This window comes from Argentina silus (genome assembly GCF_951799395.1).
Source record: "Argentina silus genome assembly, chromosome: 5".
Lineage (NCBI taxonomy): Eukaryota > Metazoa > Chordata > Actinopteri > Argentiniformes > Argentinidae > Argentina > Argentina silus.
Window position 1 is genome coordinate 16,811,168 of NC_139659.1, and position 26,476 is coordinate 16,837,643.

The 26,476-nt window shown below is 44.6% G+C and overlaps 1 protein-coding gene across 2 annotated transcripts; it reads right to left on the bottom strand.

Annotated features, from left to right (window-relative positions):
* Nucleotides 1–139: 139 nt before the first annotated feature.
* Nucleotides 140–25,187, bottom strand: nipblb (NIPBL cohesin loading factor b). Of its 2 annotated transcripts, XM_083670206.1 has the most exons (48): nt 24,928–25,187; nt 21,685–21,834; nt 19,606–19,771; nt 19,012–19,112; nt 17,307–17,418; nt 17,013–17,164; nt 16,027–16,104; nt 15,471–15,622; nt 15,283–15,373; nt 14,635–15,162; nt 13,110–14,366; nt 12,364–12,546; nt 12,090–12,278; nt 11,802–11,873; nt 11,623–11,712; nt 11,324–11,424; nt 11,079–11,165; nt 10,687–10,918; nt 10,216–10,367; nt 10,030–10,110; nt 9,781–9,881; nt 9,467–9,596; nt 9,298–9,380; nt 8,987–9,119; nt 8,686–8,829; nt 8,452–8,538; nt 8,074–8,294; nt 7,828–7,930; nt 7,638–7,736; nt 7,196–7,342; nt 6,467–6,601; nt 6,260–6,358; nt 6,092–6,145; nt 5,852–5,960; nt 5,550–5,686; nt 5,108–5,248; nt 4,749–4,842; nt 4,485–4,639; nt 4,284–4,374; nt 3,941–4,114; nt 3,585–3,775; nt 3,321–3,428; nt 2,966–3,166; nt 2,647–2,793; nt 2,139–2,476; nt 1,777–1,951; nt 1,427–1,606; nt 140–1,214 (listed from the first exon to the last, which is right to left on the bottom strand). In XM_083670206.1, exons 2-48 carry the CDS (start codon nt 21,746–21,748, stop codon nt 858–860), a joined length of 8,022 nt encoding a protein of 2,673 aa, XP_083526332.1. In that variant the 5' UTR covers nt 21,749–21,834; nt 24,928–25,187; the 3' UTR covers nt 140–857. The 2 variants fall into 2 exon arrangements, with proteins under 2 accessions (XP_083526332.1, XP_083526333.1); XM_083670207.1 differs by lacking the exon at nt 16,027–16,104.
* Between the last annotated feature and the right edge of the window lie 1,289 nt (nt 25,188–26,476).

Consider the following 26,476-nt stretch of genomic DNA (forward strand, 5'->3'; position numbering starts at 1 on the left):
TAATTCTTAAAAAAAGAAGAAACAAACAAAATGACAGACAACAAATTACAAGCTGACGATTGATACTACATGCATAGTGGGTTTACAATACCCATGAAAAAATAAAACAAAGTCAAATGCAAACAAGACCAGTAACAAAGAGAAGTAAAAAAATTTATTGCAGTATTTGCTCCGCCAGAAGCGCTGGGGATCCCTTTTCTCGCTCTCGGGTGACCTAATACATCAAAATCTACATTTACAAAAAAACTCCCCCTGGATGTAGGCCACAGATACTGCATGCTTCGCTTTCAATAGAATAAATTATATCCAAGAGACTCCATTGTACAGCATGGGTAAACAAATAAAAGTGAATAAAACATAAAAGAAAAGGAAAAGTTTAAAAGGAGCTTCCCTGGAAACTGAGCTAAGCTAAAGAAATCCATCCGGTGCTAGGTTAAACTCCAAGAACACTTTATTAAGAACATCAACAGACTAATTTCCAACATTCACTTTGTTTATTTTTTTAAACAGAATTTTGTCAGAGATATAAACATTTTTGTTTTGTTTTTTGTTAAACTATTATACAGTGGGAGTAAAAATCAAACAACCGAGTTGCTGCACAACAGCGAAGGAGCTCCCACACAATGTTTTCCAAACATTTCCTTCTTGTGTTTTTTCTGTTTAACTTAAACATGTCCTGGATCCAGATTAAAAGTACTTCCTCTGCCCCTCTCCCTCGCTCTCCTCCACAGTATCTTGTCCATACATTTCTTGTTTTATATGTCTGTAGTATTTGTCTTTTCTGTATTGGTTTAGAAAACATTGGATCTTCGTAGAGTTTGGCTGCAAAGGGTGCCTGTCTGAGAAGCTGTAGTTGATTAGCTGGAAGTCCCCTCCTTGGCTGCGTACAGTGACCGTAAAGTCTGCACTACTCTGTTCGTAAGCTTGTGTGCACTCGTCAAGGCGATTTTCTTGTAAATAATGTCCGACTCCTTGATAGTGTCCACCCAAGGCACCAGTTTGCGTCCGTCCCGTTTCTTGGCCTCTGCCCAGATGCCAGAGTAGGAGCCGGCCATCCAGTGCACACTGTAGCCCGTGCTGGTCTTCTGAATGACACGGGCGATCTGTGGCCGGTCTTTATACTTGGGGCAGCAGAGGGCGATGACATCCATGGCCCCCACAGTTTCATTCATGTGACCTGATGCCTCGTCGCCACCCTTCCTTCGCCGTGATGACTGAAAAGAGGAATAGCAGAGTGTTACAACTTACACAACAGTTCAGAACTACAACCCATTACTAACAACCTGCACCCATAAGTAGAGAGACCATACAAGGTTCAGTATCTAAGTGTGGTGGTGAGAGAAATCATTGACATGACCATTTGCTAAAGGACAATGACACTGTGAACTCCCTGGGCCCTAGAACCCAGGTAACCCAGGTTGCTCACCCCGGGGGTTTTCTCGTCTCCATCACTCTCGTCGTCCTCCGTGTCTACGACAGGCGCGTGGTGGTTCTTGGGGCTGGGCCCTCCGAGCAATGAAGTGATGGCTTTATTTCTGGCGTTGGCCGACGCCTCACCTTCCTCATCCTCTTCATCAGGGTCCAAGTGCTCCATCAGTAACTTGAACTGAGAGAGACAAGAGTGTTAACCTGTGTGTCCAGGCATTCTCTTACTCGTTCACACTGCTTTTTTTATTAACTTCTAAAAGAGACTCCATTACCTCCTCAGGAAATCAAAACAAACTCAGATACTCTTAAGAAAGAGGAGATGTGGCCGTGGTGAGACTGAACGCTTACATCTAGGTACTGTTTGACGATTCTCCTCTTGATGTCGTAGGTGAGGTCTACGTTGGCCAGGTCACTGTTCAGAAAGTCTAGTGTCTGGCGCGGGCTGAAGTGCACATTACCCTTTCTGTTCACCGCCTTGTCGTACACCTTGGCCGATTCAGTCGGTGAGTACTTCTGGATTTTACTACAATCATAGAGGATGGTTTAGTGAACAGTATTACACATAACACAGACTACTGCACTAGGATAATAAAATAAGTAGTTTTGAGAAGATCCGGAAGCTACACAAAATATAAACTCAACTTTTTAAAAATGTGATAGTGTGTCCAGTGAGGCTTTGAGATGTTGCGTTCCTCCTAGCTGTGACCTACCTGTCCGAGAAGCCATAGAAGTTCTTCAGGTGCTGCTTCAGCACCAGGAGCAGCAGAATGCCCTGCGAGGCGTTGGCAAAGTCCAGCAGAGGCATGGAGTTATCAGGCAACCGCTGCATCACCTTATCCACATCCTCCAGCTCCAGGTCGGAGTCAGAGTCCGTCTCCACCGGTGCCACGGCCCGTTTGGGCTTCTTGGGCCTGCGGACCACCTCCTCGTCACTGCTGTTAGACCTGCTGCTCCGCCGCTCGTTCTCCTCCTCCTCATCTTCCTCCTCTGAACAATACTTCCTGTCTCGTACCTTCTTCTCCTTCCGCCGGGGCTCCTTGAGTAGAGACTGCAGAGAAAGCAGAGGAGGGAGTCAGTCACAACAAGGCAAAGCCTACTGCAGGGATTGTAAATCAGATATGAACGTGACTGGAGCCGCTAACAGCTCAGCTGTTTTCACAAGCATGTCTGTGTGCTTAATCTTTAAAATACTATGGCAGGTTGCTGTGTGTTTCTTACCTCTTTGAAGGATTGTAGTAGATTGCTGCCAGACACAGACAGTGTGATGTCGATGTGGTGCATGATGAAGAGGGGCTCGTCCTGGCTCACGAAGGGGAAACAGGCCAGGTTGTCCGCAACGTAGAGGAGCATGTTCACATCAGTCTTCTGCAAGGGGAAAAGTCATAATAGTCATGACTACTTCATCAAACTCTTTATCTGTTCCACACTATACAAATTATGTCAAAGTGAGCAACAGTATGGTAAAACATACATGGCATTTATAAAATAAATAAATAAAAAGAAGTGATTTCCTCTCTGTGGGGAAGAAGGAACTCACAGAACTGTCGTCAAACAGGTTGAGCAGTGAGATGAGGAAAGCTCGTCTGTGCTGCCGGTTCGCTCTGACCATAGCGAAGAGGTGGGAGCAGAGAGCTGAGTGCGTCTCGTCCTGCCGGTAACCGCGGATCACCGTACCCTGAGCTGCCCAGATGGCCTGCTGCACCTGGTAGGACATCTTCATCCCCGCCACGGCCTTCATCTGTACAAAAACAAATCGTTACGTATTGATTACAGAGAGGTGTACACACACACACACACACACACACACACACACACACACACACAGACACACACACACACACACACACACACACACACACCCTGCCTATAGGCCAACCTCTAAACACACTCACATGGATGAAGCCTGTATACTTCTTATCAATCTCCACCAGCTGCTGGTCAGCCTTGTTCCTCATGGCGGGCTCTGGGTCTGTTCCCATGGCAATCAAGTAGGGCACACACTGGAAAAAAAGACAAGGACACAGGTTCCAAAACTATGCAATGCAGGTCATTGTAGAACTGGTATTTTTCCTTTACCTTTTATCTTTCTTATGTGTCTTTCCTAAGCATTAGACAGGCACTAGGCTTGTGTGAGTGTATCCAAGGTGAGAGCGTACCTGCACAGGATGGATGAGGCCCTGGTTGAGCGTGAGGGCGATGACATTGAGGGCGAAGTGGCGTACATTGGACTGTGTGTGGAAGAATGCCTCCAGCACCTGCTTCAGGTACAGCTGCATGATGGAGCTGCTCATACCTGACGAGATGTCGCCCATCTCCTTCAGGTCCTCCTGCTTAGACAGCTTCTTCCCTGAGGATGCAAACACAAGAGCCAATTAGATGACATCATTAGGGGCCGAGGGCCCCAATAATTTTTTGCTCTTGTGACATTGATGTTCTTGTGTAGAGTTGCTCCTCCACCTGTGCAGATGTGAATACATGGGACACAGGTGAGAGGTCCTTGTGTGAGACTCACATTGTTGGTCAGCCTCCTGCATGCGAGAGTCCTCCTCCTGGAGGTACGTCTGCAGGTTCTTCAGCACCTGGATCTTCAGGTTCACCGAGCTCTTGCTGTCTGACAGGATGCCGTTATACAGACTCTTCACATCATGCATAAACATTAGGTCTGGGTACTGGATGAACAGGAAACCTGGAGAAAGAGGAGGAGGAGAAAAGAGAGGGGAGGCATATTAACACAAGCGTAGCGGGCCAGGGGAAAAGGAGTCATTGGTGGTGAATGACAGATGTGACTCCATCACAATGTGAATCTCATAGCAAGGTTTCCATGAGCAGAATACATGATCGGAGGTGAATTTTACCTAGACCAATGATGGCCTTGGTCTGAACCTCCTCATCTTCATTCTTGGTGAAATAAAGCAGAAGCTCCATCACTTTGTCTTTGATGACAACCTGTAGGATACAAGAGGGGGGAAAACATCAGCTATTGAAAATAAATTCAATGTAAAAAAAACTATAATAAAAAAAAAAAAAAAGGTATCCCTTTTACTCTCAGTCCCTACCTTGTTGGGGCCTTTGAACTCCTCCTGGTCAAAGTCAAAGTGGCGACAGAGCGCACCGACAGTGAAGAGTGAGCGTAGCAGGGCGGGTTTATGAGAAACCAGATTAGTGTTGTTTGGGTCCTCCTGGTGCTGTGTCTTTAGCTTGGTTATAGCACCTACAGACACACAAGGGCAATGAGAGACCAAGAGAAAGTGTAAGTTTGTTTCCATAGTGTGTTAAATCAAGTGTTGGAGCTATGCTTGTGTTAATCAAGTGATTCTTACCATAGTATCGGTTGAAACAAGCCCAGACAAACTTATAGTTTCGAGTGACCCTGTTCACAACAGCTCCCAGACAGCTCACACAGTGCTGCACAACCTGAAAAACAGATCAAGTGACATTATTATTACATTTATAAAAAAAATATAATAATTATTATATAATATATATATAATATGAATATTTGAATATATATATATATATTTGAATATATGAAATTATTATTACATTACATTAATAAATAAATAAATAATAATATATATATATAATAAATATATAAAAGAAAGTAACCTCTTATTTGTTACTTCACTGGTATTTTCACAGTGTTCCTGGCAACAAGCAGTATATTGTATTTGAGACTGACCGTCATGCCGTATTTGATGATGAGCTTCATCAGGTCTTCCTCTATGGTGGTGAGGAAGGTCTCACTAGGATGCTCCATCAGAGGCACCACTAGCTCCAGGATCTTCGCCACGTTACAGATCACCATGAAGTCACTCTGGGTCTGTGAGAACACATTACAAACACAGACAAACCAATGTCAATACACAGGCATAGAGGCGCATGCCGTCCACCAGACAGGTTGAAAGCTAACCTGTTGGACATCTTGCTGTAAAAGGTGTGCTTTCAATGACCAACCACTAGATGGCCCTAGAGGTCCATATAACAAAGTTGATACTTTCAACTTCATGGCACATAACATCACTCTAGAGCATTTTTTGATGAACACTTCACCATACAGTCATTAAAATTAAACATTTCAACATTTTACAAGTTGAAATTAACGTGTTCATCATTGTTCTTACGTTGCACTTGGTGGTCAGGTAGGGCTGCATGGTCATGGCATGTTTGACCATCAGCTGGGCTCTGATCTTGCTGAACAGGAAAAGAGTGGTGATGCAGGACACCAGACGATTGGAGTTCACCCCTTTATTCTCACAGTCTGAAACAGAAACACAGCTCTCTACCTTAATCTCAGTCCACAACGGAAAGAGTTCACCTTGTTTGGATACAAAATCAACAGTAAATTGAGCTGTCAATATAAATGGTGATCTGCAAACAAAACCATAGGTTTTATATCAAAGGCAGCTGTGAGTGAGAGTCATACCAGCGAGAGACTCCTCGTATTTGAGGATGTGTTCCACTAGATTGTCCACCAGCTGAACGCAGGCCTTCCTGGCTGGTTTGTAGGCGGCATCCTGCTCTGTCTTGAGCAGCTACACAGAGAGGACAGGTAGATGGTGAGAGGAGGCACACTACATGAAAAGCTAAACATTTCAAACTTAAGGCTCAGTTTTACCATGGCCGGAACAGGCTTCATACGTTCAAAGACACATGAGGTACTCACATTTTGAAGCAGCTGCTCAAACCAGTCATAGCCTGTGTCTTTGCATGCAGACACCTGAGAAAAAAGCCACAGATCAAGAGATGAAAAAAAAGACTTAAAAGAGTCAGACAGATGAACATTAATAGTCATTTTGAGTTATTCTCTCACTTGTTAACCCCTGGTACTCACCACATCAGTGATGTTGAGGATCTTCCGGGTCATGGCCTCTTTATCGTTATTGGGTGTTGGGGTGAACCAGAGTTTCTGGAATGTCTCATTCACCAGTTTCTGCAAGAGGGGCGTATTAATGAATACATTTGTGCATAAATACAGGTAACATTTTCCAGACCAAATAAGTATCCATTGATTCACACATAACTATATGCCCATACACACCTTGATCCCCTCTTCGTCATTAACCCTGCGGATCATCTTCACACACATCTCAGTGACCTTGTTGAAGGTTGGCTGCTCCAGGCAGATGTCTCTCAGGATCTTGATCACCCTCTTCCTCACACTGATACCCGTGTCCTGGAGAGAGAGGACAAATGTCCACTTCAGTTACGCTACATCACTACTCGGTTACAAATCACTGCATTTTTATGTATATATCATAAGCAACCAAAATAAATGATCCACAATGTATGAAATATGAATATGTTAGGTCATAAACAAAGCCACAGTCAATCACCTGACTTAAGTGACTCAAATAACAATCTGAGTCACTTCTGCAGGGCAAATCAAAACTCTGTTTACAAAACTCAAATGTTTACATTTGAAAAGCCTACAGTTCTCCTGTAGATCCCTAGGTGGCAGTGTGGATACACATGAGGATTTTACCTTATGTGAACTTTTACACTTGGAATGAACTCTCAGTTAGAGGTGGCCAATGTCGTGGACACAGTTCCATTTCTTACAGCTCCCTGTGAGTTGATGGCTATTCATTTTCATAAAACCCATAGAAAGGGCTATGAAAAGTATTACCCCCCCTAATAAGTTTTAGTGTTGCTCAGAGAACTGTACTGAGCATCTGTGACTCTGGTTGAATATAATACGTGTTAGTCTGCTTGTTCAGGTGTGTGTTGTTATGTGTGTGTGTGTGTGTGTATTGTGTGATTATATTACCAGTATCCTCTCTATGAGCATGTCGTAGTACTGCTCCGTGAGCTGGGGTCTGCTCAGCACAAAGCGGCCTAGCAGCTCCACTGCAGCCTCACGCACGCTGGTGGAGTTATCCATCAGACGACCGTGAACCCCACGCTGCATGTCCAACTGAGGAGAGAGGGGAGTAGGTGTGAGGAGTGAGGAGACACACACACACACGCAAACACACTGTATTTACAGCTTAGAGGGTAGGTGTGAGCGTGAAGAAAAGAAACAGTAGTTAACACCTCACAATGATAACATTAGCACATATACTGTGAACACACACACACACGCAGGCATCTCAAATTAGATCCAGGAAGAATAGTACAATTTTATGCATGCATACAAGCATGTCTGTGGATCAGGCCTGTGGTTAGAGGAGCTTGCTCGTTTTAGTGCTGGGAAGAGCAGACAGACTCACCCTGGACAGAATACTGGGATCTACAGCCACCACCTCAGACAGACACTTCATGGCTTTAGTTCTGACCGCGATGGCACTCTCGCCCAACACTCTCAGGATCTGTGGGAGGAGAGAGGGAACAGAGCCCCAATTTTATACTCCTTCACCGCAGAAAGTCATCACTCACTCCTCATCGTGGTATTGGTCTTACCTGTGTTAAATAAATATCGAAGCTCTGCGAAAACGGCCTCATAGAGGCCAAATATCTGACAATGAGGCAGGAGTCATCATAGTCCACAGTGTCCGAGTTCATCCTGGGGGGAAGAGAAACAGAGGATGTGTCAACTCATCTTAATAAAAAGACCTTGAGGCTGGCAACAGTTGGAGGACACACTTTACATCATGTACGACAGCATAGTGCTGCAAACACAACGGGCCAGTGAGGATTGATGCCTACCTCAGTGTGCTGAATTGTGAGGGCACGGTCTTGATAATGTTGCGGAGGTACTTTTTACGTGATTCCGCTCTCTGCATAATCTCTCCGGTGCTTTCGATGTCCTTGGCGTGGTGCTGGCCTTCAGACGAATCCTCATCCCTCTGATTCTGAGACTTCATAGCCTTCTCCGTCTCAGTTGTAGTGTCCCTGAACCACTGTGCAATGTAGAACTTCCTGGAAAACTGTGAGGCAACAACAGAAATAAATGGTTACAATTCACCAACTTAATAATCTATTGAGCTAAAAAAACGTGGAGGGACCTAGTCTCTTACAATGGACCCAATGCTCACTAAAAGCTTTCTTCAGATGAGCATAGGCATATGTAGTGAAGACACTCACAACTAGAGATGGGTCTGTCTCTGCGTTCTCATCCAGGTAGTCCAACAGGGTTTTCTGCAGCTGCTGGGTCTCATCATTGCCTGAGGTCTAGGTTGAGAACAATCAAGCAAAAACATTGTGTGAGCAGTGCAGTAATAGACAATAGAAACTGCACACATTTAGAATGACACATGACTTTGAGGATGTGGCTAAGCGTAGATCATTCAGATGTGCTCCCCAGAGTGACTGGTCTACCTCTTTGAGGATGCGGTCGATGGAGCGCTGGTCCATCTTGCTGGTAACAGCGTCTTTGCGTAGACGGGCAGCAACAGTGCCCAGGTAATCCAGCGATGCCACCCTCAGGGCCATCTCTGTCTGCTTGTTACTGAACTGGTGCACCTGACGATGGAGAGAAGGCTGTCAGTGGCTGTATAATGACCCCCCCCACACAATAACAACAGGAACTCATCTCAACCATCATCAACAAATTCTGCAATGCTTTTATCAATAGTTCTACTGCTGGTCAGTGATTGAACTGATTAATAGATAGACTCACAAGCAGACGGCCCAGTAGACTGAGTAGCAGTTCAGCTGCTGGCCACTCAGGCTTGTTCACCGTAGACAGTAGGTCCTGGACAAAGTTCTCAAACAGTGGCCGGTAATCCTCCTCCCCCTGCTTACTACCACACCTGAGAGAGGGGCAGAGGAACACAGCAGTTTGGTAAAAGACCTCGACCATTAGGACAAAGGGATAATGCACCATGATATTCCTGAACATTGCGAACATTCTAGGACACATTGGAGCCCTGAAATCATGTGTGATAACAACTGACTCAATCAGCGATGCCCATTTTGAGATGACCTTACTTCTTGAGGAAGACAGAGAGGAAGTTCTGAGCCGCTCTCATTGCCGTTTCATAAGAGTTTGTGATCAGGAGGTCTAGATCCACCTAGGAAAAGAGTGATCACTTGTCAAAGTCTTGGAAAACATCATCACTAGGTTTCTATAAAACCATTCATAACTTCCCTCCCATACCTTCTTGTCATACTCATCATGGGAGTCCTTGCCAGAGGGGAGCTGCACCACACACTGGATCAGCTGAAGCACCAGAGCAGTGACCATCTGGATGAACATGGGCTCTCCATCCTTATCACTGCTATTCAGCCTGGGAGAACACAACAAACACCACTTCAACATACTGAAGAAGATGAGTCAATGCCCTCAAAGTAAGAACAACTTACATTCATCAACACATTACAGTATTTCAGAAATACTTTATGGATGGACACAGGGGTCTGTCTGTGTGGCGTCACCAGGTGCATGGCACTTCCTGGAAGTGTAGTAGTTACCTGAAGTTCCTGAGGCTGCGTTTGCTGGTGGGAAGTCTGGCCAGAGAGGTGAAGATCTCCTCCAGGATGAGCTGCCTGTGCTTCTCGTAGCGAGAGAACACCTGACGGAGAAAGGCACCACACCAGAGACACACAGAAATAAAAAAGCTATGACTTACAGTAGATAGAAAATAGATGAAGGCCAGAAAGATAATATTCTACAACAAATCTTGGAGCTCATGGGATCCCCCTCCCGATTTGGATTCTTACCGCAGTCACTAGTTTGATGCCACACAGCTGTAGCTCACTGACACCCTCCACAAAGAATGGAGTGATGCCCATGGAGGAAACCTGCAGATGGAGGGAGAGAGAGAGATAAGTCATAGTGAACAGGGAACAGGCCAAAGGTCATGAGGAGTCATAACCCCAGGAATAGCTGTAGGGACATTCTCTTACCTGCAGGATGGTGGTGTCAGTCAGCAGCTGGATCTCCAATAGCTCAGAGATGTTGCTAACAATGTCACACACCTTGTTGTACAGCATGACTATAACCCTCTGCTTGTGTGTAGAGCATTTAGCTCTCTTGGCCTTCGAGCTCAGCAAGCCACCTGGGTGAGAAAGAGAGATGAGTAGAGAGGAGAGAGGAAAAGAGGAGAAACTTAAATAAACAGATGCTTAGAGCTAGAGATCTGTAAGCCTTTCCTCAGTCCGCTATGCCAGGGGTTTACAGAATATTGGTTCAGCGAGTTCTGAGTGGACCACACTGTGCTCTTATCTTGACCACAGCATTATTTTTTTATAATCAATATTTTTCAGAGTATCATGAGTCTGAATGTAAAGTCCAACAACATCCCTCTGTGGCCAGCTCTCACCACATATGAAAGGGATTTGTTCCAATTGCTTTAGATAAGAAGGTGGGGTGCTGACCTCCATGTGGGTCCACTCTGTAGACTGGGTCGTACTGAGGGTAGAGGGTGTTCTGCAGGTGAAACTTGGTGTACTGCAGCACCCTCTCGATCACATCCTCGATGTACACAGCCTTGGGCATGCGTGCTGATGTCATGATGTTGAGTGCCGTCAGACAGGCGTCAGCAGACTTGGTCACGCGCTCCATGATGAGGTCACGCCACAGCTTCTCCTCGTCCTCTGCATCATTGTCCTAGGGAGAGAAGACGACATTCAGACAAGTGGAACCCCACTCACTGCAGAACATCATTCTGCCTGGGCATGTTTACCTATAGCTGTTAATGACTGAACAGACTCCCAATAAACCTCCTGTCGCAACTTGGCCACCCAATGATGTCACAAGGAGAACTCACATGGTTCATGAGTGTGGAGAGCCTAGAACCATCTTGAATGTTCTTCTCCAGGATGTTCAATACCTTCACCAACTTATCCGATGGAAGCTGTGGAAGAGGGATGACCAGAGTTTTTAAAAAATGCATTACCTACTAGGGATTTATTACTGACCCAAACAGCGCAACACTCTCAAGGATTAGCATGAAAATATATACACAACTTCTGCATAGCTACATCACTGTGTGTGTTCCCCTCCCCTCCTTACTCTGAATGTGATGCCCATAGCCTTGATCTTGGCAGACTCGCTGCCCAGCTCACTCAGCTGATGTTTCCCCAGCAGAAGCTCCTCTGGGATTTCGTCATCATCTAATGGGAAACCACAGTGGCTCACAATAAACACTTCTGGCATGAACTTCCTAACATTATTATGGCTTAGATTAATGTCATTTGAATGTAATATCCAATAAGTTATCTTGCCCATCCATGGTGCAAATGCATTGTATACTGTCAATCAAACCCCTGAACATTACAAACATCTGTGAAGTCAGTTTGAAAACTACTTACCGACGGCTGTGAAGTCAACATCCTCTAAGCTCTCGAGAATGTTATCCAAACTTGCAGAGAACCTCTTGAACGTGGATGAATCCATCAGTTCTGTTAAGTTAACACACACAAACTCATTAACCATGCTTTACGTGCCCATTGCTACACCATTACTACATCAAAAGTGACAGTTAAATTACCCTCTGATGTAAGCTTAGGCTCATAGCCCTTCCTCTTCTTCTGTTTCTCCTTCTTCTTCAACTTTCTGGCAACTGGACAGTAAAGATAAGTGTTATGGCAGAGTGACATGTACAGCCATACTCGTCTAGCGGCAGGTAGAAAAAGACTACTCATCCTTGGCATTTACCCTGCACTTAATACAAAGAAGCTGAATTACGCTGTATGCGCTGCAGGGTGCGCGGAGGAGTGCATATCATTCATCACTGGTCACACTGAGTGGGCAGTCAGATACAGACACACAGACTCACTGTCACTCATGCTGGGTGGCGGGGACCCCTCGTCTGAGTAGTCCGGGGTGCGTTCGCGGTTGCGGCTGCCGGACCCCCTGCGGCCCTCCTGGATCCCTCCGCTCCGCCGGTGCTCCCCAGAGCCTCTCTTCTCCCGCTCCTCACTCTCCCACGCTTTGTCACGCTCCTTCTTCTGGCGCTTCCGTGCAGCTAGAGGGAGAAAATGAGCATCAAGTCATGAAGAGAGAGTGGAGCTAGACTGTAATAGCACCAGTTACAGATACGCGGTACTCACATTCAGTCACAGAGTCACTCTCGTTGTCGTCGTCCGAATTGATTTCTGCATACTTGGGCTTGTCATTGATGGTGCTGCGCTTGCGTTTGTTCATCTTCACCCTCTCACACAGTGGCATGGTGGACTCTATCTCAGCGAGTAGGTGAGGAGGGAGCTCTTTCAGCACAGACTCATCAAGACCTCCTAAAGAGAGTTTATCCAGTCATCTACCAGCTTTATTGGCTGAATACCATCACACACTCATACAGTCACTGTGTATCACAAAAAACAGTGGTGATCTTGTCTCTCTGATTCATTAGACAAGTGTAACTACCCAATCCCAGGTCCCTGCATAAATCATAAATCTTTCCAAGAAAGTAACATGCAGTATTCTAAAATTGATTCAATATCATAGTTATGGAATATGAGTGAGTGTGCTTCTCATGGACCAACAGGCCAATTATCTAGAACTTAAAGGATGTTCAACTTCATTAAAGAAAATGTGTCTTTGACATATTTCCATAATGAATGGGGCCTTATCAGTATCTAAGGAAGCAAAATAGACTGAAAACTGTCTGGGCTAATCAACTACAGCTAAGGTCAGTGCCAACAAAAACTTTAAAAGTGGAACATCCCTTTAAATGTACTCAAACTAATTATTCAGAGACTTGAACACAATGTCAACAGGTTACCACTGAATTAAACTGCACAAATACAATATGCTGGCACAGTCAAGCATGCAGAGACAGCAGGATGCTCTCCATTACCTTTCCCTGATTTGTGTCGGCTTTTGCTAGACTTGGAGCTGCGTGCATTTTTATCCTCCCTCTCCCTGATGATCTTCTGCACCTCGTCAATGGTGAGCTTCTGGAGCACCACCACAGGTTTGGCTCCTTTCTTCATGTCCTCTACCAGCCCCACACGCTCCAGCTTGACCCGGGGCTCACTCCAGCTCTCCACTGCCCCTGGCCCTGGCCCAAATCCAGGCTTCCGCACATCAGCAGAAACATTTCCATCCTTATCTCGCTTCAACTTGGGAATCACAAAGTTCTTAAAAGCCCCAGACTTGCCCCCCAGCAGGTAAGTGGGGAAGTCCCCAGATTTGCTTTCTGAAGACTGCTGCTTGTTTCCATCCTGACGGCTCTTGCTTCCATCCCCACTCCTCCTCTCCTCTTTCCCGCTCTGGGATTTGAGGCCAGGGCGGTCAGTCCTCTGGCGGCCACTAGGGTCCACCCCTCCACGTCCCTCCTGCTTCATACGAGGGTTGTCTGGCCTGGAGCGCTGCTCAGGAGAACGTTTGTCCCGTGGTTCTCCCGATTCAATCCTGTGTTTCCTCTCCCTGTCCTTATCCCGGTCCCGATCTCTGTCTTTGTCCCGCCCGTGTTTGGAGTCATCGTCTCCTTTGCTGGAGGATTTGGGTGTCTCTGGCCGGCGGACACGGGATGGGTCACTGTCCCTGTAACGGTCTTCCCTGTGGCCAGAGTCAGAGCGTCCCTCATGCTTTTGCCGCGGCGCATCAGGCCCCTTGCCATCTGACCGCCCCTTGCCATTGTCAGGCTTTCCATCATGTCGGTGCTTAGATGAGTCGCGTCTGTTTTCGTGCTTGTGTTTGGGGGTCTCTGGCCGGCCATCTGGGCCCAGCATCTTGGGGGTGTCGGCACGCTGTTTGATGACCTCGGGTCGGCCGTCTGCAGTCTTTAGTGTCTCTCCATCAGTCTTGGACTTTAGCCTGAGGACTCCAGTGGAGTCTGGGCCATCCCCAGGACCCAGGCGTTCCTCAGGCCAGCGCTGGGCCTCCAGGGCCACTTCTGGTTGTCCATCAGCTCTGCCAGCCTGTTGCAGATCAATGCTGACCATCAGGGCAGGCCGGCTGGCACCATTACTGGCAGCACTAGCTTCCTGTGGTGCCAACTTGCTGCCAGCATTGCCCCCTCCCACAGTAGGCCCTCCTGTGGCCCCTGCCGTACCTCCTGCCCCCGGCTCCTGGGGATACGAGTCCTGCTTTCGCTTCTTCAGAGGCTTGTCTGCAATGAGGAAACAAGAAGAATAAGTTAATTTCAATTATCAACAAATTAACTGAAGTCAATACTTTCTATTACAGACAAAATTATCATTTTGAAAACCTTTATGGATCCAGAAATAAAATGACAAAAATAAAATGGGGCCTTGTCAGACTGTCATAACGAGGATCAATCATGTGTTTTGTCAGCAACGTCTTTATCCTAATTCTCATTACCCACCACACACCATTCTCACCATATTTATATGCAATTCTGGATGATGGACACCAACCTTTGTCCTGAACTTCTTTAGAGCAGCGTTCTCTCTCGATGGCTGACTCACGCTCTATCCTCTCGATCTCAGCTAGTGCGTCCATCTCAGCCTCGTCGTACACGGTGCCACTGACTACCCCAGCCTGCTTGGTGTTCTGGAGCACAGGGACCTGCTGGTAGCCTGACTGCTCCCCTGTGAGGCCCTGGCCAGCCCCTAACCTGTGAGAGGGGTCCTGGGGTGTCCGGGAGAATGGCAGGCTGTTAAAGGCCAACTCAGTGTCCTGGTCTGAGCCGTGCTCTGCACCAGGAAGGAGCTCCTCGGATTGGTCCATTTCGGAGGACTTCACCCGGGACAGTTTCAGCGTCAGCTTGGTAGAGTCCTTAGAAGGCGAACTGACAATGTCATACATGGACTGATCCTTCTCCTCTTTGCTCAGCTTCTTCTGCTTCTTTTTGCGGTCAGGAGAGTCGAGGAGGAGTTCTGGAGCACCGTCACGTGGAGATGAATAAGGTGGAGGGGACTGCAGGATGAGCGGAGGTCGTGACCCTGATGAAACACAAAACAGTAATTCAGACACATGAACACACACAGATACAGGCACAAATACAACAAACAGAATATGTAAACTGCCTCTGATTTGTCATTCGTTCTCTTGAGTTAGTGTACCTTTTGGGGTTCCTTCACTCCCAGCAGGGGAACAGACAGATTGCGGCGATCTGAGCGGGAAGGAGGCATTTCTCATGGAAGGATCACTCTCCTAAGGGAAACATATATTGCATACAGATCATTAAAGATGAACTCTGTAGCATGTGATTGCCAAGTCTCGCTTGGTATGAAATGTTTCTCACTGTTACCTCATTTCCTAGTCTGTGAACTATGCTCATGTAGTCTTCGTTTGAGCCATGTCTGGCATTGTGATTGGCTGAATTGCTTGACATTTGCCCGGAGACTTTGTTGTCATGGATGTTCCTCATGCCGCCAGGAACCATGGGACTAGCAACAGAGACTGCAACATAGACACCAAAATACATCTATCACAAATACTGTACAATGGTTCTGAACTCATTGAAACCAAGCCATATTCACAACATCTTCTATATCATCGACCTACTCAAAACCACACAAATGCTTGTTTATCTGGTTCACCTGTAAATCTTCTTGGTTACCATCTAGAGTCAACGCAAATAAACAACATGCAAAACAACAAACCCAAAAGAAAGAAAAAGAGATTCCAAATAAATCCACAGACACATTGCTGTGAATAAGTGCGCAAACTGACATCTTGCATGTTACACAGTTTCCATAGGCCACAAGTATTCTGCGACAAACGCACACACACATAAATTGATGGGTCATAGTTGGGTGGTGATGGGGCACACAACTGACAATGTTCCCCGGTGTCCCCCATACCTAAGGTTGGGGTGGAAGGGTTCTGTTGGGGGGAGGCCTCGGGCTGGAGGCAGGGCTGCACAGGCCTCTGGGGGCTTCCTGAATAAGAGGGTGGGGAAGTGAGAGGGGAACCATGCAATTCTATGATCACAGAACATCAACACACCAGGATGAATCCAGATGGTTGACAGGAGAGAGAGAGAGAGAGAGAGAGTGTGTGTGTGTGTGTGTGTTTACTGTAGGTGTTTGTAAGAAGATGATTAAAAGTGAATGTGGACTAAAATCAGAGTTTGAAAATGTGTGTATGGTCAAATACACTCACCGAACACTTTATTAGGAACCCCTGTATACCTTCTCATGGTGGAGGTGGTGTAATGGTGTGGAGAATGTTTTCTTGGCACACTTTGGGCCCGTTAATACCAATCAATCATCGTTTGAATGCCACAGCCTATTTGAGTATTGTTGCTGACCATGTGCATCCCTTCATGGCCACAATTTACCCATCTTCTAATGGCTACTTCCAGCATGATAATGCACCATGGCACAAAACAAAAGTCGTCGCAAAGTGGTTTCATGAACATGACAATGAATTCAGTGTTCTTCAGTGGCCTTCCCAGTCACCGGATCTGAATCCAATAGAACACCTTTGGGATGTGGTAGAATGGGAGATTCACAGCTTGAAAGTGCACCTGAAAAATCTGCAGGAATTGCGTGATGCAATCATGTCATCATGGACCAGAATCTCAAAGGAATGTTTCCAACATCTTGTGGAATCAATGCCATGAAGAATTAAGGCTGTTTTGAGAGCAAAGGGAGGCCCTACCCAGTATTAGTACAGTGTTCCTAATAAAGTGCTCAGTGCACTGCACTGAATGGCTCTAGATTTTTCAGCATGGACTTCAGAAAACCTACAGCCTGACATGCATGTCTAGGTAAGAACGTTTGAGTATTAGCACAGGCGTTACCACATAACATTTTCCTGTACAGAAACATAACTGCAGCCTCACCTTGCTGGATTTGTTGGTGCTGAGAATAGCTGGGTGGGTGAGGGTACTGCATGTAACTCGCAGGGCTTTGAGGGGTGTAGGGACTGGGTACCGGGCTGTTCTGCTGAGGCATGAACCGCGTACCCGACCCACTTTGTGGGGGAGCAAAGCGACTGTAATGAAAGAAGATAGAAAGAACATACAAATTAGGAGGGGGTTTGCAACTCTCAACAACTGACTAAAGTCTTGTATTGAGCATCAGTTTCACAGATTCACTGTGCCATTAAAATAAACAAAAATGGACAACTGTCATACCTAGAAGGGCTATGTGAGATAGTGGTTTGCTGGTAGTTTGTCGATGCCGGACTTCCATGCATGGAATTCTGAGACATCTTGTACTGTGGCATCATTGGCTGCTGCATTATACCTTTGAGATGAAGAAAAGGGCACTGATTAAAGAGGACTAAATTAAGAGGAGCAGAGGAGGCTAGTGCACAGCACCAGCACTTAGGCAACCACCAGCCTGAGACAGAAGGGGAGTGAAAGATAAGACCCCTCTAGGAGAATTATTACTCCAGCAGCAAGACAGCACAGACAACCAATTTGCTATTTACTATCAAAGGATACACAGCAATAGCCTTTACTGCTTTAGGAAAGCATAAAGGACAACATTGCATTCAGTTCAGTCAGTGCAATTCGGTAATACTCTCTTCTCCAAAAACTATTCAAAGAGTTCAGGGGGGCTGTAGTAGGCTGTAGTAACAGAACACGGTGAGATTTCACAAAATGTACAAGACGGTACAATCCACATATTGCTTGATTCATTGTTGAATACAACATTACAGCAGCAGGAGCACAGTGTCAAGCCACGGCTTGAGTGAGACAGAAGCACAAGATGGGTCATTCTGGCAGCTGAGATGGCACAGGATAGTGATGCCAAGTCTGTGTTATTACACCCTTGGCTTGCCTAATCAGAGTCATAAGCCATATATACGATAAACACACAAATGCCAAACCAGAGCATGCATTTAAACTATTCTGATGAGTGCAACAGCAGCCTGAGGTGGGAGTAGCAAGTGAACTGATGTTATAAAAACTAACATTCATGACTGACTTTCAATGACCAGCTGTTTATCTCGATCAATGATGCTTGAAGATACAGTTATGCCTTCATAATCTGTCTGATTCTGTCTCCTAATCTCTGTCCAGTAATCCATACTGACAGACAGTCTCTGTTATAATATGTCATTTAGCTGACGCTTTTATCCAAAGCGACTTACATTGCAGTAAGTGCATACATTTCAGTATATATGGTCCCAGCAGGAATCAAACCCACAACCTAAGCGTTGTTAGCGCCATGCTCTACCAACTGAGCCACAGAGGACCACAGGAAAGAGGTGTTAGAAGTCGATGACAAGGCATGTCCTTTATCCCTTCTCTTAAAGCTGGTAAATGAGAGGGTTATATGTTTGAAGTTGATGTGCACACTGTGTCAGCATACGACTTTTGTATTCTTAACTGAATGCATTCTTAGAACATTCACCTATCACGGTATGTTCTATATTTTGTGTATTTACACTTTTGATTATGACTTGAAAAAGCAGGATTGCTTACATTATTTCTTGTCCAAGTTAAGACAACTTAACTTGTTAAGACAACACTTACCACCCACATACCACTAGCAACCATACACCAGTTTCTCATCAGATTCTCTCTCTTGGCACCAATTGTATCACTAACTGATATGGCTCCCGGTTCTATCCGCGAATACCATCGGCCACAACAAAAAGTACACTGACTAAGCATTATTGTCTCCAATGAGTCTGATGAAGAACATTTAAAACATCAGAGAAAGTCATAACAACCAACATTTCAACCAAATCCAAAATGATTCATGATTCCCAGCAAACACTGGGAATGAGTAAAGGCACTAAAAAGCGGGAATACAGTCAGAGCTGTGGCAGGCAATGTCTCCATGTCTCCTCCTTACCACCCAGAACCCTGTCTCGGGTGGGCTTACTTTTCTCCCTGAAGATGTTGGGGTTCCTGGACAGTACGGTCTGCAGCAGCACAGGCACGTCACCCTCTGGGTCATCACTGCCCAGGTTGTCCTTCAGCTCTCTGCAGAGGGGGGAGAGGAGAGCAAAAGTTTAGCAGTCAGCATTGTAACACAGATACTGTACACACTTAACATATCAATAATCTCTAAGTCATCTCTAAGTACTTTGTGTGCTGTGACCTTCTATTCACAGACAAAAGAATTCACCACAAACATTAATTTTTCTGACTTGCACTTGCTCCATTGCCAGGGGAGAACTTGTCAAACTGACGGAATTATTAAAACTAGATGAGTTCAACTCAAGGCAAATTTATTTTAATAATTATATTCTAGTTTATTACATCCTGGGAGAATTTCTTTTCCCAGTTCACTCCAATATAATGTTTTCACAATGAAGTAATACAATACATCATAAAAGCCCACGGCCTGACATTGCCTAATAACAAGCCTACGGCAACTGTGGCTTGTAATAAGAGGGCGCTGTTCATGATGCTTCGCTCTCCTGAGCTGGTATAACCACCAGAGTGAATGGGGGTCGAGGCGCACGGTACCCACATGTGCTCGGTGGAGACCTGGTTGAGGCTGTGAGCCAGCTGGGACACCAGGTTCTCGTCCCGACAGGCCAGCAGACAGTTGACCTCCTCCGCAATCCTCCCATTGTACAGCAGACTCTTAGTGGTGGTGGCGGGGAGAGGGGAGGGCAGGGGCAGCTGGTTTAACACTGAAGAGAGGAAGAGACGACAGGTTAGCATGAATGAATGAGTGAGTGAGTCAGAGGGTGGGAGAAAAGATGGACAGAAAGGGGGAGAAAGAGAAAGCAGGGGTCGAATTACCTTTCAAGAGTGTGCATTTTCAAAACGCAGACCCTTCAAAACTATGTGCTTTGCTAGATTTCATCTGTGTTCGAATTAAACCAAACAGACATTTAGCAAGCTACTGTAAATTTGCGCGACAAACATTTCACCGCAGTTTGCGGCAATTCACGGACGCAGAAACATGTTTCTCTCAATATCACTGTATACTCTGGTTAAAATTAGCATTACACGCTCGATTTTGGGTGTTGGAACATAATATTGGTAATGCTAAAACACTGAGATTATCCTCTCTTGAACAGTGGCCTTTGTAAAAATGCATTTCCAAGACACCAATCAGAGTGGAGGGTTCACAATGCATCACACTTTTTTTCTTTTCTGTGTGACTCAACCACTGGAAAAGATGGAGCCAGATAAAGGACAGAGAAAAACCAATGATCGTGACAATGGAGTATTGGGGGTTCATAGATAGCATATAAAAGGAAAGTCATCAATCCCAGAATATGCAACAAATATGATTGAAAAAGTGAATGAAAGAACATTAGTATAGACAAAAAAAATGACTACATTTTAAATGTTCATTTTAAAACTTCATCTACATGATCTACACAAAAACAGCTTAAAAGCCTAAAAGTGCATGACATTCTGAAGCATTGGGTAGAGAGGTTTCTAAATGATTCATATGCATTGTTCTTCAAATTCATTTCAGCACACAATTGACTGGGAAAATAGAATAGAAAACAAACAAAAAAACAACTGAAATAAGTGATCTAACAAAAGAAACTCATCACAGGACTAGTTTGATGGTCAGGTTTTACAAGATAAAACAACAGGCTTTACTGCATCCATATCACATCACATTATTCTCCTCCTCTTTCAAAACAAATATCTGAATTCAAACCAAGGTCAGTCTGTCCTCCTCCAAACTAAAATCAAGCCATATCCAGTGACAATATCTAACTGTGAAGAGATGGCCTAACACCGTTGAAACAGTGTAGTTATGTTGTAATTCACATCTTATAAGCACTTTATCAAGCAGCACATTCCAATTGCCAATGCTTGCAATGCATGCAAAAATCAGGACCTACTAAACTGAATGCCAGGTGAGGGATTAGTGATAATGGTGCGGTCACCATTATTAGTCAGCCAAATAACTAGGATAACTAAGTAGGCCTAGATCATCATCACAACCTACACAACACTGTACTACACAACTCACAACTCTTCCCTTTTTCACTGAGCAACACAACCAACGTAAACACTATCGAATACATTTTGATACAAATTTAAAATAAAAATAAAAAAAACAAACAAAAAAAAAGTATTTAAAAAACGAATATGTTTATTATACTGGTTTAGACAGCCACTTTAGATCTCAGTATTCATATAATGTTATTCATATCTCTGTCAAGGCCTCAATGAAAGTTGTGTAGAGATCAGGAAAATCTACACAAACAAAAGTTTCAGGCTCTATCGCAACACAATAAGATCAGTGTAATACTTTTGCAAAGCATTGTGGATTCAATACAAAGCCTGCTATAGGAATAATAAAAATATTTTTTATTCCTTTTAGTGTTGACTGTTGCTGACTGTTGTTGTTGAGCGAAGAGCAAGATCCCGATGCATTTCACTATGTCAATTAGGGCTGTATGCGATGTACATGACAAATAAAATGTGATTTGCTTTGAAATGTCACTATATCATGACAAAATAGCCCACAACTTGATTTAAATCTTGCACAATCAATCTTTTGGAGACACTACTCTGGCTCTTCCAACACATCTTTTTTACTGTTACTTCTGAGTGAAAGTATTATACTTACAGTCTGTGAGGCTAGCGATCCCAGCAAGAGTAGTGATGGGAACATGAGGCATATCCCCATTCATGCTGAAGATGGGGGTGGGGGGGTCGTGTCTATGCACAGGTTGCTCAATGTCGTCGCCTTCCAACTGTTCCTCACATCTCCCAAACTCTGCAGAAGAGGGAAAGAGCTTCATTAGAACAGTACAATGTCATAGTCGTACGCTTCTCAGTCTGGGGATTTCACATCAAAAGCCTCAATGATGGAAGAAGAATCATTAGTAGACAGAGCTGAACAAATGGTTTGACAGAAATTAAGCGCTATAATTTATACAATTGAGGGGATTGACACAGATTAGAGAGTAGTGCAATAGCATACAGTAGCAATACAGCGGGTTAAACTGGTCATAAAGGGGGTACAAAGCTCACTCAGCTCCACAAGGCTTTATGATCAATTAAAAACAATTATTAAGCAGTCAGCAAATACATGTCAGTGAAATATGGTCATATGGAGAGTGAACACACACACACACACACACACACTACTAGGCAGTATGCAGAGTCAGACAGGGATACAGTGGGAGGGGCAAACTGGTGCTGCTTCACCTGTAATGTTAAATCTAAAATGTGGATGTCAATGTGTGTGAAATGTTGAAATAGTCCTTCAAATACACCTCATCACGAAATATTTCTCTATACCAATGATAAAGGCTACACTAATAGGGGGTAGTGGACGATCAATGTATGGGAGAAACTCCCTTGCAACCATAGTGGAAATTCTGACATGGTCCACAGGAGACAGTGAAGAGCCCAGGAACTGCAAAGGCATATATAGCAAGATGCACACATGCCTCATATTGGCATATCTGGGTATTGGTTATAACCTAAAGCGTGTTTACGTGAAAACAGGGACCCCACTGCGACCCAGAATGCACATGGTCGCGAAAGGCAAGGCTGATCTGGTGGAGGGGTGGGCGCGCTGCACAAAGGATTCATTTCACTGGTGGAGGGGAGGAAGGCAATTCCTCTAGCGCAGCAGGATCCTCCAGGAAACACTTGCACCTAAGCTCGCTAACTGCAGCTTTAGCGTGGTGCCCTTATTTACGAGTAAAGGACCATCGTACAAGCAGTCACAAGTACGCCCCGGACCGAGGTGTCTTCATCACTTGCAGAGCATAGACTATAAACTGGAGCCATATACAGTACAATAAATCTGCATACAGAATAAACCATCTGAATATAATAAACTCTGTGATAAACTAATCTACATAGAATGTCAGGCATTGGAACAGTAATTTGCAAGCCATATCTATACATTGGTGTGTACTCTGCGTTACATGCGATAAGAGGGCAAATCTGTCTATTAGACTGGCTAACGTTAGTCAAGCTAGATGCTAATACGTTGCCATTATTCGCATGCAAGTCCCCAGGCAAACTCGCTTCATAATAGTCGGCGGTCGCAGCACGAGCGATCGTTCCCATCATTTGAATGCATTACCGAATAAACACATGGTGCATAACTAATAATAGGCGCTTATTAGTCAGTTAATTCAACTGTTGTGTGCACGCAAGAATTAGCTGCAGAGCTATCCGGTACAGTACATCCCGTTTAGGATGCCACTCTAGCTAGTATCATGACAATTAAGGTTAGCCAGATAGATCACCTAGCTGAGATAAAACGGCTAACTACCACAAATACACCAGCAGCAAATTCTAGGGGACACTGGGGAGTGACTGAGCTAACTTGAACATTTTCTGCGATTGCCAGTTGGTAGAGGGCCTAAGCATCATTTGCAAGCCAGCAAGCTTTTTAGCTAGCTAACTAGACTATCTGCACCGACTGACATAGCTAACGTTTTATCTAACGATGAAGGGATGACCATCCAGATTGGAGAGGTAAGTTTGGTTTGTTTGAGATATGTTTCACATGAAACTGGCTTCATGAAAACGGACTCTGCTACCCTGGATGACAATAATCGCTGCACATCTGGCTGTGCCTGCTTCACGGTGATCGTGACCTGGTACTAATTAGTTAGATCCCTACTAAATATCTGATATTCTACCGTCATAATCCAGTCGTACAATGTGCATACAGCTTTGTTAGTTTGAGATCCAGGTAGTTAACGTTACATTATTCCATCAACTTTTCAAATAAATGGACTTCCAAGTATTTCATGTCCAACATTTTCATAAACTTGAATCTGATTTATCTGTGCAAAGCACAAGGTCAGTGTCTGTCCACAGCCAGCCTTGCTAGGAAACATAAGAAAAAGTCCTCAGAAATGGATAGCCGATTTCCATATAAACAAATGGCAGATTGTAAGGGAAATATAGGTTTCAAGTTAACAATGTTTTAAGTGAGCAAGCGGGTGGGCTCTCGAAAGTCAGCTCTCTCAGGCTATGGTCTCATCATAACAAGCTGTGTTATCGATGTGATACATTGTAGTAAATAGAGCTGGGTAGCTAAGTGATGAGCTAGCTTGCTAACGTTACATGCACCAGCTAACTTAGTGATGCTGAATGTCAACAATTTTGTCACATGATCTAACGGGCTAGATACACTATGACTACTGGCATAGTTAGCTAGTTAGCGATTCTAACATCCACTGCTAGCTAATCATTACTGTTTGTTACACTATTTAGCTGACGGCTAAACCAACTAGTGAGACAGGTACTGAAACGTTTAGCTAACTAGCTATTTTTCCCAGCACATTCATTTGGCTCAACTACAAAACGTCAGCTAGCAGGCTAGCTAATATTGTAGTTATTTGTCTTACTAAATTAGCTACCAAATTAGCCACTTGCTAGCTATGTTACGCATCACTATTATTCTAGCCAGGTAACCAACCTATAGCTAACCCCTAACTAGACAAGTTAGCTATCGTAGCTAGCTACCCAGACTGCAACCAAACCAATGTTTGCTTTGACTCGCCCACACAGAATAACACATTTGCCACGGCAACGCTATCGTTTGTTTTGTTATCAGGATTGGTGTGGGTAAGGATTTTCCTTCCAGTTTCAGTGGCCTACGTCGGCCTATTAGCTAGCGAACTGGACCTCGGACTTGCTTGAGGAAGCGTAACCCCGACCTGACGCCTATGGAGCGGATACGAGGCAACAGCCAACAGAAGAGGAGTAATAATGTAGCAGTGCATTCCACAGCGACTAGCCAATTGCATGTAAATCCAGGAGAACCACATCGTGTAGCTGATCGGAATTGTTCAGAGATGGTGCTTTTAATTTTGGTTTGCATGATCATATTTACCTCAGGATGTGTTGATAAAAAGAAATGGTTGCAGGGGGGTTGGATCCGTGTCTCTAGCTCCCTCTCCGTTCTATCGCCCTAACAGCTCCTCCGAGTAATAATATAACAACAGTAATCCTGGTCGGGAGGGTTCGTTCTTCTTCCTTCTCACTGCAAACATGTATGCTTGAAGGGGGCAAACATTCCCATAACCGGTCCTTGCGTCGCTTTCTTCCCGACGCCAGCGGAGGATGGATGTAAATTCCGACTGGTCTCGGAAAACAATCAAATGTGAAAAACAGAAAGCCTATTGACGCGGTGATAAAAGGGATCCACTCAGACTCTCCCCCTTCTCGCAGAACAAAATGCCGACCGGAAGAACTGCTGCAGGAATGACTCCCTCCACCGGCGCCAAACCAACTAGCAGCGACCCAGTTACTTCCGCCGCTTTCAGCATTGCTGCTTCGCTGTGTACCGTACACAGATACCATCCATATACTACAGTGTCCTGGCTAATGTTTTGGATGGGTCGAGCACATCGTCAATGCATCTCTGCAACCAGATCCAATGTGTTCATCTAGTTTACTCTAATCTAGTTAACTACTCCAAACCTTTGTTACAAGTGCATGGGCTGACTGACATTATAGAAACTTCTCAGTGCTGTGAGAGAGTAAATCAAAGGCCACCATCATCCAGTTACCAACAGACATCAACCAACCAACCAACACACACACACACACACACGTTGGAGAACGTTGTATAGGCACACAACTAGATAATCCTACCTAAATGTGATGTATCCAGCTGCACACATCACAATCAGAAAAGATGCCAGTATCAGACAGACACCTTTGACAATTGTATCAGGCAGTTTAACTGAGCCAACAATGAACAAAGCTACAAAATGGCAAATAATTGCAACCAGTTCCAGTTAATCAGGTTTCAGATGGGAACAGTAAAATGTAAATTGGCAGCAACAATATTGATACAGTTACACTATTGATTTTGAAAGACAGCAATACAAAACCGGGAATTCCTGATTATTCAGGAAAAACATATTTTCAATTGAAAACAATACTACATTTTTAAGAAAACTGCATATTAAATTCAATTACAGGACTAGGCTACTCTTCCAATTAGTGTATTCCCCCATACGGCATGCTGGGCATGTTTCAAAAAGTTTTAATGTATGGATTTGTTTGGGATGTCTGGCCTTCTTTACACATAATCAATCAATATTTTGTTTAATTGAGCCATGCATGTACCTAGATGAATTGAATGCCAGTACAAACTTCACAGACATAGATGAATAGTTGACGTGCTGTGTTCGGAAAATACTGTACCATTACTGAGTCAGTATGATATTCACACTAGCAGCTCTCGATCTCCATCTAGTGGAGAAAAGTTAACTAACGCTGTTGACTGTACAGTGTGGTTTTGGTCAAGAACAAGTAAACCAGCTCCTAATACACACCTGAGGCTGTGTAAGATTTCAGTGGTAATCCTTGTGAATGATACATGTTAAGTATATTGAAACGTAAACATAGATACATGCCTAATAAGCTCAGTG